The 14999-nt window shown below is 37.6% G+C and overlaps 1 protein-coding gene across 1 annotated transcript in view; it reads left to right on the top strand.

Annotated features, from left to right (window-relative positions):
* Positions 1-345: 345 nt before the first annotated feature.
* The window catches only part of LOC107043221 (pituitary homeobox x), a 40748-nt gene continuing 26094 nt past the window's right edge, over positions 346-14999 (top strand). Inside the window, exon 1 of the mRNA XM_015264612.1 lies at positions 346-631. Within this exon, the coding sequence (XP_015120098.1) occupies positions 346-631 (286 nt within the window). The remainder of the gene's footprint in view (positions 632-14999) is intronic.

Genomic DNA, 14999 nt, shown 5'->3' on the forward strand with positions numbered 1-14999 from the left:
CACTTTCGGCCCTGGCTAGAGTACATGAGAGTTACGCAATTGTCGGGGTTTATTATCAGTTGGAGGCTGAAGCTTTGTGAAGAAAGCACTGGGGGGGCTTGATCATTGTGAGTTGGTTGTTGTTGTCAATCAGAGCGGGTGTGATTTGGTTTGTTAGTGTTGACAGTGGAGTGATTGTTCATTTCAACCGTTCGGGGGTTGTTGCGGGCAGTTGAAAGTGATTCGTGATTTGTTGGACTTATGACACCTTAGACGAGGGGGCTGAGCTGATAAGGGGTTCAGTGAGGACAGTGAGGTTGACCAAAGGTGTACGGAACAGTCGGCACGACGTTAACCTTCTACAGTATGGAGCGCGGCGGGGGCGGGGGGAGCCTCGATCTCGCCGGCGGTGGAGGTGGCGGTGGTAACTCGGATCTGTGTCTTCAGGATCTTGTGACAGGATCCGCCACTGGATTGTCCGTGCAGCATTATCAGCATGCTGCTGCTGCTGCATCCATGGCCGGACTCCATGGAGATCATCTGCAGAATGCAATGCATCATCACGATGTTCATGGGAACTCTCATCATGACACATCGATGCTGCATAATACTAGCCATCAGCTGTCTCATGAACCGCTAGAGAAGTTAAAGTGTAAGTATCTTTTGACGATTTATTTTACGAGTTTTGGGGTCCTCTTTTGAGGTGCGAATTGCAAATATGGGGATGAGTTTGAGTTCTGGCTTATCAGTGCGAGCAACGATTTTATCTCGGTTTGGGTTTATGATGTTTGAGCTCGGGCGACGCGTCATCCGACGGTCGGGTTCAGGTGTCTTCAAGCGTTCGATGTTATTTTTTAAGGTAGATTTATTGGGGAATTGTTTTTCGGAGTCGAGACTGGGTACCCGAGTTTTGAATAGGGTTTTTGAGGTATTGGGGACAATGGGAATGTCGAAAAAATTGGTATCAGAACGAGAACGATAAAGTTTCGAGATAAGGAGGTGTTACTTTTATTACTCCGGGAATTTCATTCTCTGTAGCTCGGTTGTTTCAACTCCAATGCATTTTCAAGTACAAAAATAATCTACTTTCATCACATGTCGCAACAATTACTCATTTATCTGATAATTTATCAACGTGAACGACGGGGCTCATAAACTAATTAACCCGATGATAATTATCGCGGGCGATGAGAGAGTGACAGGGAGCTCGAAAGAGTGAACAAAAAAGTGATCATTGTTATTGATAAATTTCACGAATCCATCAAAATGAAGATCAAATCTGTGGAATCTGGGTTAATGGTGTGCGAGAATTGATTTCTCTTCATGAAGAATCGATCTTGATTCGTGGTGAAGAATTTCCCTGTCTGAAAGAGGTGTCGCAGGATTCTCTTGAAGCGTCAGTTCCATCTCATCCGCTCCGAGCGCCGCCACCTGTTTTGTGATTCATTAACTCACCGGCTTATCGGGATAAGGCGGACTTATCCCAGAGCTCGAGACCGACACCACCGACTAAAGCCGATCTTATTCCAATGGCATTTCACCTGTACTCGAGTATCTTTGCATTACACTTCAAATTTATTTCCGATAAATCTTGCAGTGTTAAAGAATTTCTGTTTGGAGTTATCAATGGCAAATTCTGATAATTCAGGTTGAGTTTTGACTTTCGAGGTTTTTATTGGAAATAACCCGCGAATTAAACTTTATTTCTCATCACTGATTGTTCGTGTTGAATTGTTATATGAAGTAAAATTTAATTGACGTTGATTAATATTGCAATAAGACAAACTAATGAAATAGAAGTACTAGTAAAATTAAAGATTCTACGCTTCAAATAACGAACTTCAACAATTCGGAACGGAACGTAGAAATAACTCACCAGCTTCATAAATATTGTTGAACGTTCAAGACTTTTTGATTTTGGAGGCATAATAAGTCGGGAAGTTTCTGTAACATTTTACTTCTTCGGGAAAAATTACGTGACAATTTCGTATTTTGCTCGGTGATGGATCTGAAAATTCACTGAACGTTTCAGATTTCTTCTCTTCCACTCCTATAAAAATTGTCGGAAAACGATTCTCCATTGCGGATTACGTTAATTGTTCCGTCATTTTTACTGAATATTTCTCTCCGTGTCGGTGTATGCTGGCATGTGTCACGCCGGTGATGCTGAATGAACTAAACCTCAACGCGGGGCATTTATAGATCAATTTTACCGGTCAATTTCGTTAAAGAAAGATGAATAGCTTTGATGAAACTTGAGAATAAATAATCAAAAACGGAAGTTTTGAAGAATGAGATTTCTTGTTTTAACCTATTGCTTCCTCTCACGGTACCCCACTTTTCGGCGTTTCGTACAGGTGTGCGTGTGCCACCCTGCCTCTCTTATGGCGTGCTAATCTCGGTACAGATCCCCCACTTCTCTCATATCGAGATAATTCACGACATTCGTAAAACAAAGGGTTAAAATATTCATTATCAGTGGTAATGTTTCCCCAGTAACCCACAGAAGAAATATTTCAGTTATTATTCACCATTCAGTATTGTTATTTTGTACTTCGAAAGAGTAAATATTTCTTCAATTATAATTTTTTATGAAGACCAGAAAATCTGCTGGAACCTTTAATTTTGAGGAACTTTTACAAGAATCTTCAATTACCTTAAAAATTATTATCAGAATACCATACTACTTCAGTTTTAATCAATTAATTTTGCCTATAGTGATGCCGCGAGACATTTCACGAGACATCACGAGACAATACTTTCGAGGGATTGTCCGGTCTCCATGAACACGGAAAATTTTGGTCTCGTCTGTCTTGAAATGCGCAGTATCAACTCGTCTCGTGATGGCTCCGAGTCAATTTATCTCATCTCGGTTTCCAGTTTTTCGTGTTTTTTATATGTAGAAAATCGAGACGAGACAAGCCGAGATATAAACCGAGATTTTACATTGAAAAACACGAAAAACTTGAGACCGAGATGAGATAAATTGACTCCGAGTCCTCACGAGAGGAGGCGATACTGCGTATTTCGAGACTGAGATGAGAGCAGCGATTTTCCTGTTCATTGAGACCGAAATCATCTCTCCAAAGTTTTGTCTCGTAAAGTGTCTCGCGGCATCACTATTTGCTTATCATATTGATAGTTTGTTTCACAAAAAATAGATGAATAATGAATTTGAAAGGATTAACAAATCTTTTTAATGCGTAGACAAATGAGATGACAGTATTTGTGAAAAAATATTGATAAACCATTCACATTGAATCAACAATTGACCCTCACTCCATGGTGGTTGCGTAGTGTAAAAGCTTGGCACGCAGATAACTAGGGTTCAAATCCCGCTGAAATTCTTAATTTCTCATAGGTATTGGGTCAATTGCATAATAGACCCAGTACTGTTGGAGATGATAATTTTTCATTTCTCGCAACTCTGTAACATCATGACTGATCATAAAAAATAAGAGGAATATAACGTCCCATAGTTTAAAATCTTTAAATGGCTTTTCAGCAGGGTAGTTCCATTCTCAATGAATGGTAATTACTCCAACGAATACCCAGTAATTAATTGGGGCTTCAGGTGGCGATCAACGACGTCGTAAAGTAACGATAAGAGCCAAGAAATTGAATGCCTTTTCTGGTTCGGTAAAATATCGAGGGAAAATGGAATTTTTCAGAAAGAGAGATTAAATTTTCCGGACGATAAAATTTTGATTAAAATTCGGTCTCGGGGAATTCTTTAGTAATACCTTTTCTAACAGAGAGAATTCGAAATTTTTTCAAATCGCTGACGATGAAACGTGAGTACACGGAGAACATATAAAATTAAAAATTACTATGTGAACATAGTAATTGAGGGCTATGCCGATAAAATTTTAAAATTTGATTTCTTTTAACTGAACGTTTTGCGTTTTGTGAAAATATTGAACTTCGAACCCCTTTGGTGAAAATCTGTCAGTTCATTTCGTAGACGCATTTCTATCCCAATATTTTGGCAACCTGGGGCTTTGACCATACGGTGTCATTCCGAATGTATTTTGGATTCCAACCCCGCCCGGAGTCATTTACTACCCCTTTATTATCGGTTGACGGGGTTATACCTCGGGCAGATGCGCACCGAGTCAACCCCTTGTGTCGCTGTCTTTTTTTTCTCTTCTTCTCCTAATGGTGTTGACAAATTGCTTGGCTAGCCATGCCTCCCTTGGGCATACTGGGGGCACGTTGGGTGTTCTGGGTACCACAGAGGATGACAGAGTTGGACGAGAGTTCAATTGGGCGATGAGGGGAAGAAAAACCCTGAATTTCTTGCCACTGTGATTGGGTTAAACTAATATTGGGTTTTGGGATTTAATGATTATTGGATCGATCGGGGTAATTCCTTTGTTTATCTCGAATTCTAGAAATTATTTGAGGAAGAGCAAGGGTAAGGCATTTATTACTCTAGATTTTTGGATTACTCCACGACATGAGTTGCAAAAAATAATCTAATTTCTATTAGAATTTCTTTTCCTTCTTACTTTTTTCACTTCCGGTCAACTAAATGGTCAACTGATCCGGCAATTTTCTTGATTGTTCACATTTATTACTCCGAAAATACACAATCAACAATGGAATCAATTACATTAATTGCAGGAAGATCTACAGTTTATTTTTCAAATGTATTTATTTAGAGCATTGAAGTGGTACACTGTGTTTACATTTTTGTGCGTCATCTCTCAATTTTTCCTCATTCAGTTTCTAATATTCAATCTTCATATTGTATTATTTAAATAAGTGCGATTCTTTCTTGATTAAATTCTGAACAATGCCGGGACTGGCATCTCCAGACGGGTATGAAACAAGTAATCCCCTGCCGGTGTGGAAAATTTGACTGAACAGGAGGATAATTCTTCCATCCATAGATGTATTTTTTAATTTAGACTAGAAAATCGTAAGCTGTCCACTAAAAACCAGTATTTTTTCACTTAATGACCTTTCGCTCCAGAATTACCATTCGTACACTGATAGAATGATTCATTTATTTCAAACGAGATTCGTCAACTATTAACGAATGGTAGAGTTGATTATGACCAAATGAATATTCGTTAATAGTTAACGAACGGTTCACTTGAATGGCGAAAGTCAAGTCAAACAAGGCTCCTCAAATATACATTTGTTAACTATTAACGAATGAACATTTGGTGAGACCGAATAGACCCTAACCTGCAACCAAAATCCATTCGTTAACAATAACCAATCCGTTCCTCAGTGTATAGTAAAATTTATCACGATTTTCGAGGTAATTTGTATCCAACTTTTCTCTTCGTGAGACAAAACCGTAGAAATGTTCAAAGTACACTGTTAGAAAAAAAATGAAATTTCATGAACAGTTGACTACTAATTTTCAGGACAGTGACACTGAATGCGCTTTAAAGGAAAAAGTGATGAAATTTCAGATTTCACTTAAAAATCCGTAAAATTCCAGAATTTTAAACAGCATAAAGACGAGAATTCCTCGAATTTATTTGAATCTACAATCTAATATGAATATTCAGTACCATATTTCATTGAATTGTCAGTGAAATCTGAAATTTCATGGTTTTTTTTACTCCTAAATCGCATTTAGTGTCACCGTCCTCAAAAATTCAAGAATATATTTACCAGAATTTTTTGGTTTTCTATTCATTTTCAGGGAAAAAAGGAACTGAAATTTACAGTTCTCTTTGATTTTTCCACGGAATTCTGAATTTTCAATGACGAAATTCCTAAAATTTTCTCTGGTAATTAAATCCGATAAAAATTTCCAAAAAGTGTACCGGAAATTTCAGACAAAATTTTTTAGAATTGTACAATGCTCCCTTCCATTTCCCTCTTCTTCAGATCGAGAATGCCTAGTAATCTTTGAATTATTACAACTCAAAGCACGACCACCACCAGAATTTTGAAAATGATCCCGCAATGTTATTATAACGCAAAAAATTTCCGGTTTCCTGTCAGTCACGCCTCTACATCCTTGCTCGCGATACTCCTCAACCGCCGACGGTCTGCAACGGGGTTTTGACACCGGACGAGCCTTCGATTTTACGGTTGGATTTACCCCCCTGAATGCAAAGAGAGGGCAAAGTACTTGGGCGGTCGGCAATAGCCTCACCTCCCACACGACCTAGGTGGCCCCAGGATTGTCGAACCGGGATCACCATAGAAATGAACTCATTTCCCTCCCATTATCTCAGCTGTCTCTCAATTCACCCAGCGCCTGCACCTCCGCTTACATCAACCACTCACTTATGTTCTCTATATAACTTTTTAACTCTGGATCACATTTACCCACATGAGGGAGCAAAATTGAGTGCGTGACTCGGTGTGAGAACGAAAGTTTCTTTTCTCTTTCTCTACGAAAGATTTTGCCCCAGAGGTGGCGTGTGAAACTCCGGGAGTCACCCTCGTATCACTGATTTCCTCGTTTCCCAAGTTTTCGGGAAGTACACCCACGAGGGGTTCATGCGTGACATGTCTCGAATTACGAGTCGGGGGAGTCAAGAGAACCGAGTCAAGTTGAAACTAAACAAATTGGGAAAACATTTCAATCAACCCTATCTAAATATTCACATGTCTTTCTTTAAGGTATATAACTCTCCCTTTCATAAGCAATTGTGACAATATTATTTTGCTTTTTTAGGTACGAGCCCGAACGCGCGCTACAGCGCGCTGTAATTATAACAATCATAATTGAAAATCTCAAAATTAAATTAATCATGAATTAAATTTGCCGCCTCAGACGACTGGAACCAACATCCCACTGAAAACTCATGACTTTCTTTGAATTCTACAACTTGAATTTTCATAACCATTTTCCCCCCTAAATCCGATTCAATGTCGCTCTCGTGAGAATTACTATCATATTTTCCAGTAAATTAAAAAAATTCTAAAAATGTAGTTATTGTTGATAATATCAAATTGCTAATCAATTATTTTTATTCTTATTTCACTATTCTCCTCTGTTATTTTTTCATGTCATAGTACTATTATCAAGTGCCATCAAATTTTTTGCGTATTTTTTGCATTCTGTCAAATGATTCTACATTCAGACCCTATCAAGTCTGGAATTCGTATTTAGTCTGGGTTTAATCGATGTATATCCGGGATTCAATCAGGGTTTATTCAGGATTTACCCAGAGTTTAACCCAGGTTTTTTCAGAAGTTAGTCGGGACAATGAATCTATATGAATAAGAATACAACATAACAGATTGGAACCTGAGTTTAATAGAGATAGACGTTTTTCCAATTGATGTTATCCGCGTATTCACATGAGATTCTTTCGCCTTGTAATAAGTTAGCTAATTGTTTTCAATTTGAAAGCAAATCAGCCACAAGAGAAAAGTCCGCTAATTCCATACATGTAAGTTTGTAAATATGCCCCTGTACTCCTCACGAAAAATGGGATGATTCTCACTCAACCTCTTCCCTCCATAGATATCCGCAACATAATCTGAAAATCCGTGTCTTAAACTAGGACAGCCTACTGTCACGGCAGATATACTTGCTGATAGAGAGCTAAGCAGTGCTAAGCACGGTTACTAAGTGGATGGGTGACTATGAGTTCATCAAAAAATAGACATTGAAGTAGTGTAGAAAACATACTCCTTCGTGGCTGACGTCCTTTTTTACTTCCGAATTGAAGCATTGAAATCGTTCTATTTTTAGATTCTCTAATCTTTCTTGTTTTTCCATGAATGCAAATGAATGAACAAACTGAACGTGAATCCTTGCACTATTAGAAAATAACTCTTGAAAGTTCACGTGAAGAAGCTTGAAATTTTTTACAACGACAAAGTTACATGAAATTTCTGTATATTTCCGTAATTTTTTGAATATTCAAATAATTCTCGATTTTCTGGTCCATATGGTACTGTAAAACCTTGAAAATGATGAAAATTCAGGCAACAACTTTTGAATTCTCAATCTATTGAAAATTGAATTGTATGCGATGTTCAATTTTCAAGATGAGTGAGAAATTTTGTGAACGCTCTCATCTGAAATTGAATTCAAACTCACAACACATAGAGAGAAATGTTCAGTACAAATTACGGAACTCACAGTTCGCTCACCGATTATGGAATCGACTCAGAAAATTTAAGTGACGGTATCGTCATTTTTCACAGGAAATTCAGGTAAAAATCACGGAACGCTCTGGAAAAATTCCGTGACAGTTCCGAAAAATTTCCTACAACCACATTTTGCTCCGGAATTACGGAAAAGATACGTAATTTTTATTGAATATTTTTCCTCGTGCATCGAAAATTCAGATGACGCTGTGACTGAAATTTCAAGAAATTTCTAACAGTGTACAATCACTCAAAACGGGAAGTCCCATGATATTCTCTCTAATTCAGTTTCTCTCCAAGAACAATAGGTGAGCAACAATCACTGAACAATTTCCCATCAATATCTATTTTTACCGCTGATGAATTGCCCTCATATTCCGTGAAACGCAGACAAATGCACTCATTTTATCCTCCCTACGGAAGATAATATAAGAACCCATGAAACTCTCTAAATTAAGATTTCCAAACGGTTTCATCTTCTTCACATTTCTTTTCCCTGGATTTTCAAGTGTCGTATTACGCTACACGATGGGACGCGCGCCGTCCGTCGGACTATTCATCCGTTCTCGGTAAACTGGGACATGTGAACTCTTATAAATTACGTCAACTGCAGACAGGGCCCAATTCTTTTTAACAAATTCGTGATTTTTTTACTCTGATTTGTATATCATCTCGTCAGCTGTCCCCCACACTCAGCCTGTCTGTCCCCGTATTTTTTGCCAGACGCGAAAGCCACACACATTTAATTACAAAAAAATATTTTCGTTGTGTCGAATGAAATTCATATGAATTAAAGTGTTTTTGGTAACAGCATGAACACATTGGATAACAATGTCCCCAAAGTGTCTCAATAAAATTTCAACAATTTAATGAGTGTTAGACGTGAATAAGTGTGTCTCCTCGCCCCTCCTCGGATGGGTGATCAAGTACGTGCTTTTAATGCCCACAGTATGTAGTCTCTCTCTTGTCAAACCAAATGGCCGTGTAACGCCCATAGACTGACTAATAAACGACTTCCTAAGGAAACCGAGGATTACGGAAAGATTAGGGATGGAGGATACGCTTCGACTTTCCCCAGCACTCGTGCGCGAGACGTGCAAATGCGATGGGTTGGAAGGGAGTGGAGGCGCACAGGTGCCTGCGGCACGCGGCCATTCTTCAATTTTTGACGGCTTAAATCCTTCGGGTGTTCAAGTTCTTTTAAAATGAGGGACAAAATGTTACAACCTTGTTTCCAATGTCATGATCATTCATCTTCCAATTACTGAGTTTAACCCTCAAGTAATCGCATCCCCGTCGATTTTTCGATTTTGTCTTTTCACACAAAACCTCCGTGAGTCAAAAATTCATAAAAATTTATATTTCTGATTTCACTTATATCGAACATATTGAATATTTTTTTTGTGATACCTGCCTCAAAAGTGCACTTTTCGAAACATATTAGTGCGCGAAAAGCGGTTGTTTTCCGCACGGCGTGCGTAAAGTTCACGAGCGTGCGTAAAGTAAATGTCGAGTGCGTAAAGCTTCGAAAACATGTGTGCAATAACAATTACGAATTAATTTTTTTTAATTCGACTCCTACACAGCTAATTTCGTTTTCTTTAACATAAAAATTTGCGCCATTCATGTAGAATAGAATATCAATCATCCTCATAATATTTAAAATATATTCTCGACCCTTTCAGAACCATTTCTTGAGCTATTTTACATGAAATAGTTCAATTTTGACAACGACGCAACAACAATGACTATACTCTCTCATTTTCAAACAAACTTCAATTATTCACTTGTTCCCTAACACTGTGAATGATTCATATTCAGAAATTACAGCAGGAGTTGTAAGAATTTTCTCGCGCGAGCATCTCGTGAGATCCTCGCTGCTCCTCACAGCTGGCTTGGGTGTTTTGCGGACCCCTTCCCCCCTCCCCCCATCTCGTCCATACGATTTCAAGTACATAACCCTCATTGAGTTGCCCCGATTCGGTCCACTAGCCACCCACAATTTTTTCCTCCTTTTTTGCTCTCTCGTCACGTGTTCCTCCATTCAAACGTATCAAATTTTCACACTGTACATTAAAGCCCGAATAATTATCCCCCTCTGACCCCTCTCCCCCAGCATCAATAATTCGACGACGATAATCCAATTTTCATTTGCAAAAGTCAGGGAAGAGGAAAGATTTCTCAATTCACGAGTGGAAATAATTTCACGTATTTTTCTTTTTTCATTCAACTGAGGGAAAATGAGAGATAAAAGAGGGACAGAGTCCTCGCGTGCACAGCCGCCCGTAAAATCCGTGGGGATTAGCGGGCGCTAATATATCCACCGGGTAAAAACACCACGAGCAGCTGAGATATTCGTTCATCTCCCTCTTGTATCTCTCTCTCTCCCTCCACCCCTGGCCCCTCTCTCTCCCTCTCTCTACGTCACAGAGCAGCCGTGTGGTTTGTCTTTGGTATAAAATAAACTTCAACTCTGTGGAAAAGTCATAAATTCGTGAGTTACAACCTGTCACCCTTGTTATCTCATTTCGTCTTTTTTTACCTTTTCTTCCCTCGACGTTTGATGTACAAAATTGTCCCTGAAATTAATTCAGAGGGAGGGAGAGTGGAAATTATTGTTGAGATTTATGGGATATTTTCTCGGTAAACATTCGTCAGATTCTTGTTTTACGTGGTGAAATGAGTCACTTTGTCTTTTTGAGAGTCCGATCGGTTTACTGGGGCAACTGATACCCACAGGGGTTCCTCGAAAGACAGAAAGAAAGTGTGAAAATGTTTGGTAGCAAGGGTGGACACATTCCGCCCCTCAAAAGGCAGATCTATGGTGAGAGAAAGTACTGAGAACTCTGCGGGGTGAACAGATGGTTCAGCGCTCATTTCTTTCTCGTCCACTTTTTCAGCGAATCTTGGGGATAAATTTTAAACTAACAGGTTGAAGGAGATCATTTTCCTCTAGTGATGCCGCGAGAGATTTCACGAGACTATAGTTTGGAGCGATGGTATCGGTCTCAATGAACATGGAAGCTTTGTTCTCATCTCGTGGTGACACCGCATCAATTCATCTCATCTCGGTGGCAAGTTTTTCGTGTTTTTAAATGTGAAATCTCGGGTTTTGTCTCGGTTTGTCCCGTCCCGGTCTTCTACACGGAGAGAAATATTCAATAAAAATTACTAACTAATTATTTTTAATCTTTCTGGAGTTTATTATCGTCTCAAAGCGATAATAAATTATTAGTATCAAATAATCATTTATTTAGTTCAAAGAAAACATTTATTTAATATAAACGAAACTTCGAATAAAAATTGTTATTCATTTTGAAAAAAAAATGTATTTGGTATTAGTCAAATAAACTTATTTACTTGATTCAAATAAATAATTTTTCTGAATGCAATCATTCACATTCATGGAATGGTCCATTTCACAATTTATTTTTAAATTATTCTCACGTTTTGTATATTTTCTCAAGTCAGCTGAGAAAAATTCACTATTTTATCGCATTTTTGCCCCGATATAAGGGCAAAGACCTAGGAATGGATTTCGCTCCACGATTATACGACTCGAATTATTTTCAAACTTTTTTCTCGGTATGAATGGTCAAATAAATGTTTGGAGAGGAAAAATGCAATTAATTTTTTAAAAATTGAACGAAATTTTCGGTTTTGAGAATTGGGGTTTTTGTATGCTGGAATTCCATCGTACCTGAGAATCCAATCGTTTAAGTTGTGGCGATAGGAGGGGCAGATATACTCTGTTTGACAAGTAGAAACCCTTCGATAACAGGACGCTGAGGCATCCAAGCTATTTTTCCTGGGTGGAAACAGGGCCAAACACAGTCGGTACAAAATCCAAGACTGCTGCTCAAACACTAGAGTTTATCCCAGTGGGATATGGGCTGTGGGGTCTTCAGTTTGTTCTCACTCGTGTTATACACGTGTTACGAGGCGACCCCGGACAACTTTAAAGATACTGATATATTTGGAGGAATTTTATTTGGCGGCAGAAATCCCTAAATGTCTGAATTTCTGCTACGAGACCAAAAAATCCCATAATTGAACGCCGTCGAAAATTTTTGGCTGCACGGAGAGAAATATGCAATAAAAATTACGTATCTTTTCCATAATTCCAGAGCGAAATGTGGTTGTAGGAAATTTTATGGAAGAGTCACGGAATTTTTCCGGAGCGTTCCGTCATTTTTATCTGAATCTCCTGTGAAACATTACGATACCGTCACTTAAATTTTCTGAGTCGATTCCGTAATCGGTGAGTGAATTGTGAGTTCCGTAATTGTTACTGAACATTTCTTCCCGTGTGGAATTTCCGATCCATTTCTCGGGAGTTGAAGTCAAATGACAGTTCCACGGGAATTTCAAAGGACTTTATGAAAAAATTAATGGAACCTGTGAATTTCAGCTCAATCAAGTAATGGAAATTATTGGAAATCAGGAAAGTTCGGAAAACAATATTTTTGAATTTGTGGATAATTAAAAAGTTAGCGTAATTTAGTAGCAAATATTCTGAAAAATTGGAATTGCAGTGAATTTTCAGTGAATTTGGAAATTTCATGAGTTTTCCCTCGCTACTTCCCAGAGGAAAAAATATACCTGGAAGATTAAAAAGCACCGAAATCTTTAACGCCTCAGACTGGAGACATTAACACCAATGTTTTCTCCTGTGTAGGAATCTACTTTAAACTTCAGTTTATTCCTAATAATGAAGAAATTTCATTTGTGTATCTTTCCGCCTTTTTATTGTCATTTTATGAATAATCATCATTCTCCATAAAATGATATTGAATCAAAAACATAGAATTCGAGAATTGATTTCCATAATTTAATATTAATCTTGAGAAAACAATATTTTTAATTGAAAAATCTGTGAATCAAGTATAACGTAATCGACTGAAAAATTCACTCATCGCATGCATATTCAGCTGCACTAGCAAAATACTCCATATTGAAGTGATAAACCCCTAATAAAATCCTGTCGAAAACACCGTTGTTTTTTTTACCTCGTCATTTGAGTGATTAATTACGCAGAAAAAAGAGAATGGAATGACTGCACAGAACTGCATATGTGTGAACGTATCTCTAAATCAGTCAGAGTTATGTGACGACTAATTGTGAAGTTCCTCCCTTGCCTCCACTCCCGGTCCATGTGAAACCAAATATAACTAAACGAAACTAAACGACCCGGCCGATTAACCGCTCACTGCCGCACACTCGACCCTGACAGGCCCTATTCTCGACTGCGTGTGCGTTTTCAGCCCCTGACAAACTTCTTCAATTTTTTTTTCTTTTTTTCTTCGTTTCTCGCCCGGTTGATAAATAACGGACAGACTGAGGGAGAAGCGTCGATTAATGTCACTCGTACAGAGCTACTGAGTGACTACTCAGTGGCTCGGATTCCCTGCCTGGATCAAACGAGTTTCAGAATAATGAAGAATACAAAAATTGGTGATGGTTCATCGCGCAACACGCAGCGATAGAAAGGATTAGTTATTATTAACAAGTGGAGTTGGTTGGAGGCTAGGGTCTATTCGGTTTCACCAAATAGTCATTCGTTAATAGTTAACAAATTAACAAATGTTATAAAATTGCCATACCATGCGTTCTTGAATTTAATTTGAAATATTGAATATAGGATTTCTGTATATGATATTCGTATGGAGTTGGTTGGAGGCTAGGGTCTATTCAGTTTCACCAAATGTTCATTCGTTAATAGTTAACAAATTGACAAATGTTATAAAATTGCCATACCATGCGTTCTTGAATTTAATTTGAAATATTGAATATAGGATTTCCGTATATCATATTCGGATATTTCTAAAGAATATTCCCTACACGAATTATTTCTATATATAAATCTTTACATAAATTGTTGTTTTCATACGAAAGATGTCTAAACGCTCCAGAGAAAAACAGAAAAATGGTGCAACTCCATACGAAATGTTTCTATAAGGGTGGCAGTGGGTCGTATAGGATCAAACCGATCGAAATCGTATAGAAATAATTTGTATAAAAAATATCCGTATATAAATATCCGAATATCATATACGAAAATCCTATAGAAATTCTATTCGCAATGAGTATAGAAAATTTCTATACAATTTTTTCATACCTGTCTATCTGAGCACCCACAATTTTTACATGAGGTGTCTCAAAGAAATTTAAATTCATATTAGCTCCATAGGTTGCCCATAAATTAAAGCCAATTTTTAAATTTCTAGTCTCACCTTACAAGACAATTCAACAGAATAGAATAAATTATTCCAGAGGGAATGAATATGTCGAGAAAACCGAAATATTCATTCGACGAATGGGTAACTTATAAAACCGTAATTGTGATAGGAAAGAAATATGAAGAATAGAATTCTGTGATGCACAAAATTTCCCATGAATTAAAAACTCGGAAAACCTGTACTTCCTCGATTTTTATTAATTTTCATGGACTAATTGAATTGAAATTTGGTTTTCGTCGGATCTCTTATCGAATCGTGAACTTCCAATGACAAAATTTCTTGAAATTTTACTGTCACTTCATAAATATTTCCAAGAAGTAAATATTAAAAATTGTTAATAGCGGAAATTACTTGGATCCATACGATCAATTTCTCCTTATAAAGCTCGTCCCCAGTTTCATGAATGCAACATTTCAAGAGCAATGCGTTCATCAATTTTCAAACAGGGATGGCCATCAATCTTCCGATTCTTCAATATTGACAGAATTTCCGACTTGCAATACTCAAGGTTTAAGTATACTAATCTAAATTAAAAAATAGTAAAATAATTTGAAATTTGACTATTAAGATTGATAATTACCAGAGATGGCCATCGATATTAAATTTCGTCAATATTAAAAGGGTTTGCGACTTACATTAATAAAGGTTTAAATATACCAATCAAAATTGAAAAATACTATAATATTGATAATTTAAATTTCT

This window comes from Diachasma alloeum, unplaced genomic scaffold (assembly GCF_001412515.2).
Source record: "Diachasma alloeum isolate Michigan unplaced genomic scaffold, Dall2.0 Dall_scaffold_00179, whole genome shotgun sequence".
NCBI classification, from domain to species: Eukaryota; Metazoa; Arthropoda; class Insecta; order Hymenoptera; family Braconidae; genus Diachasma; species Diachasma alloeum.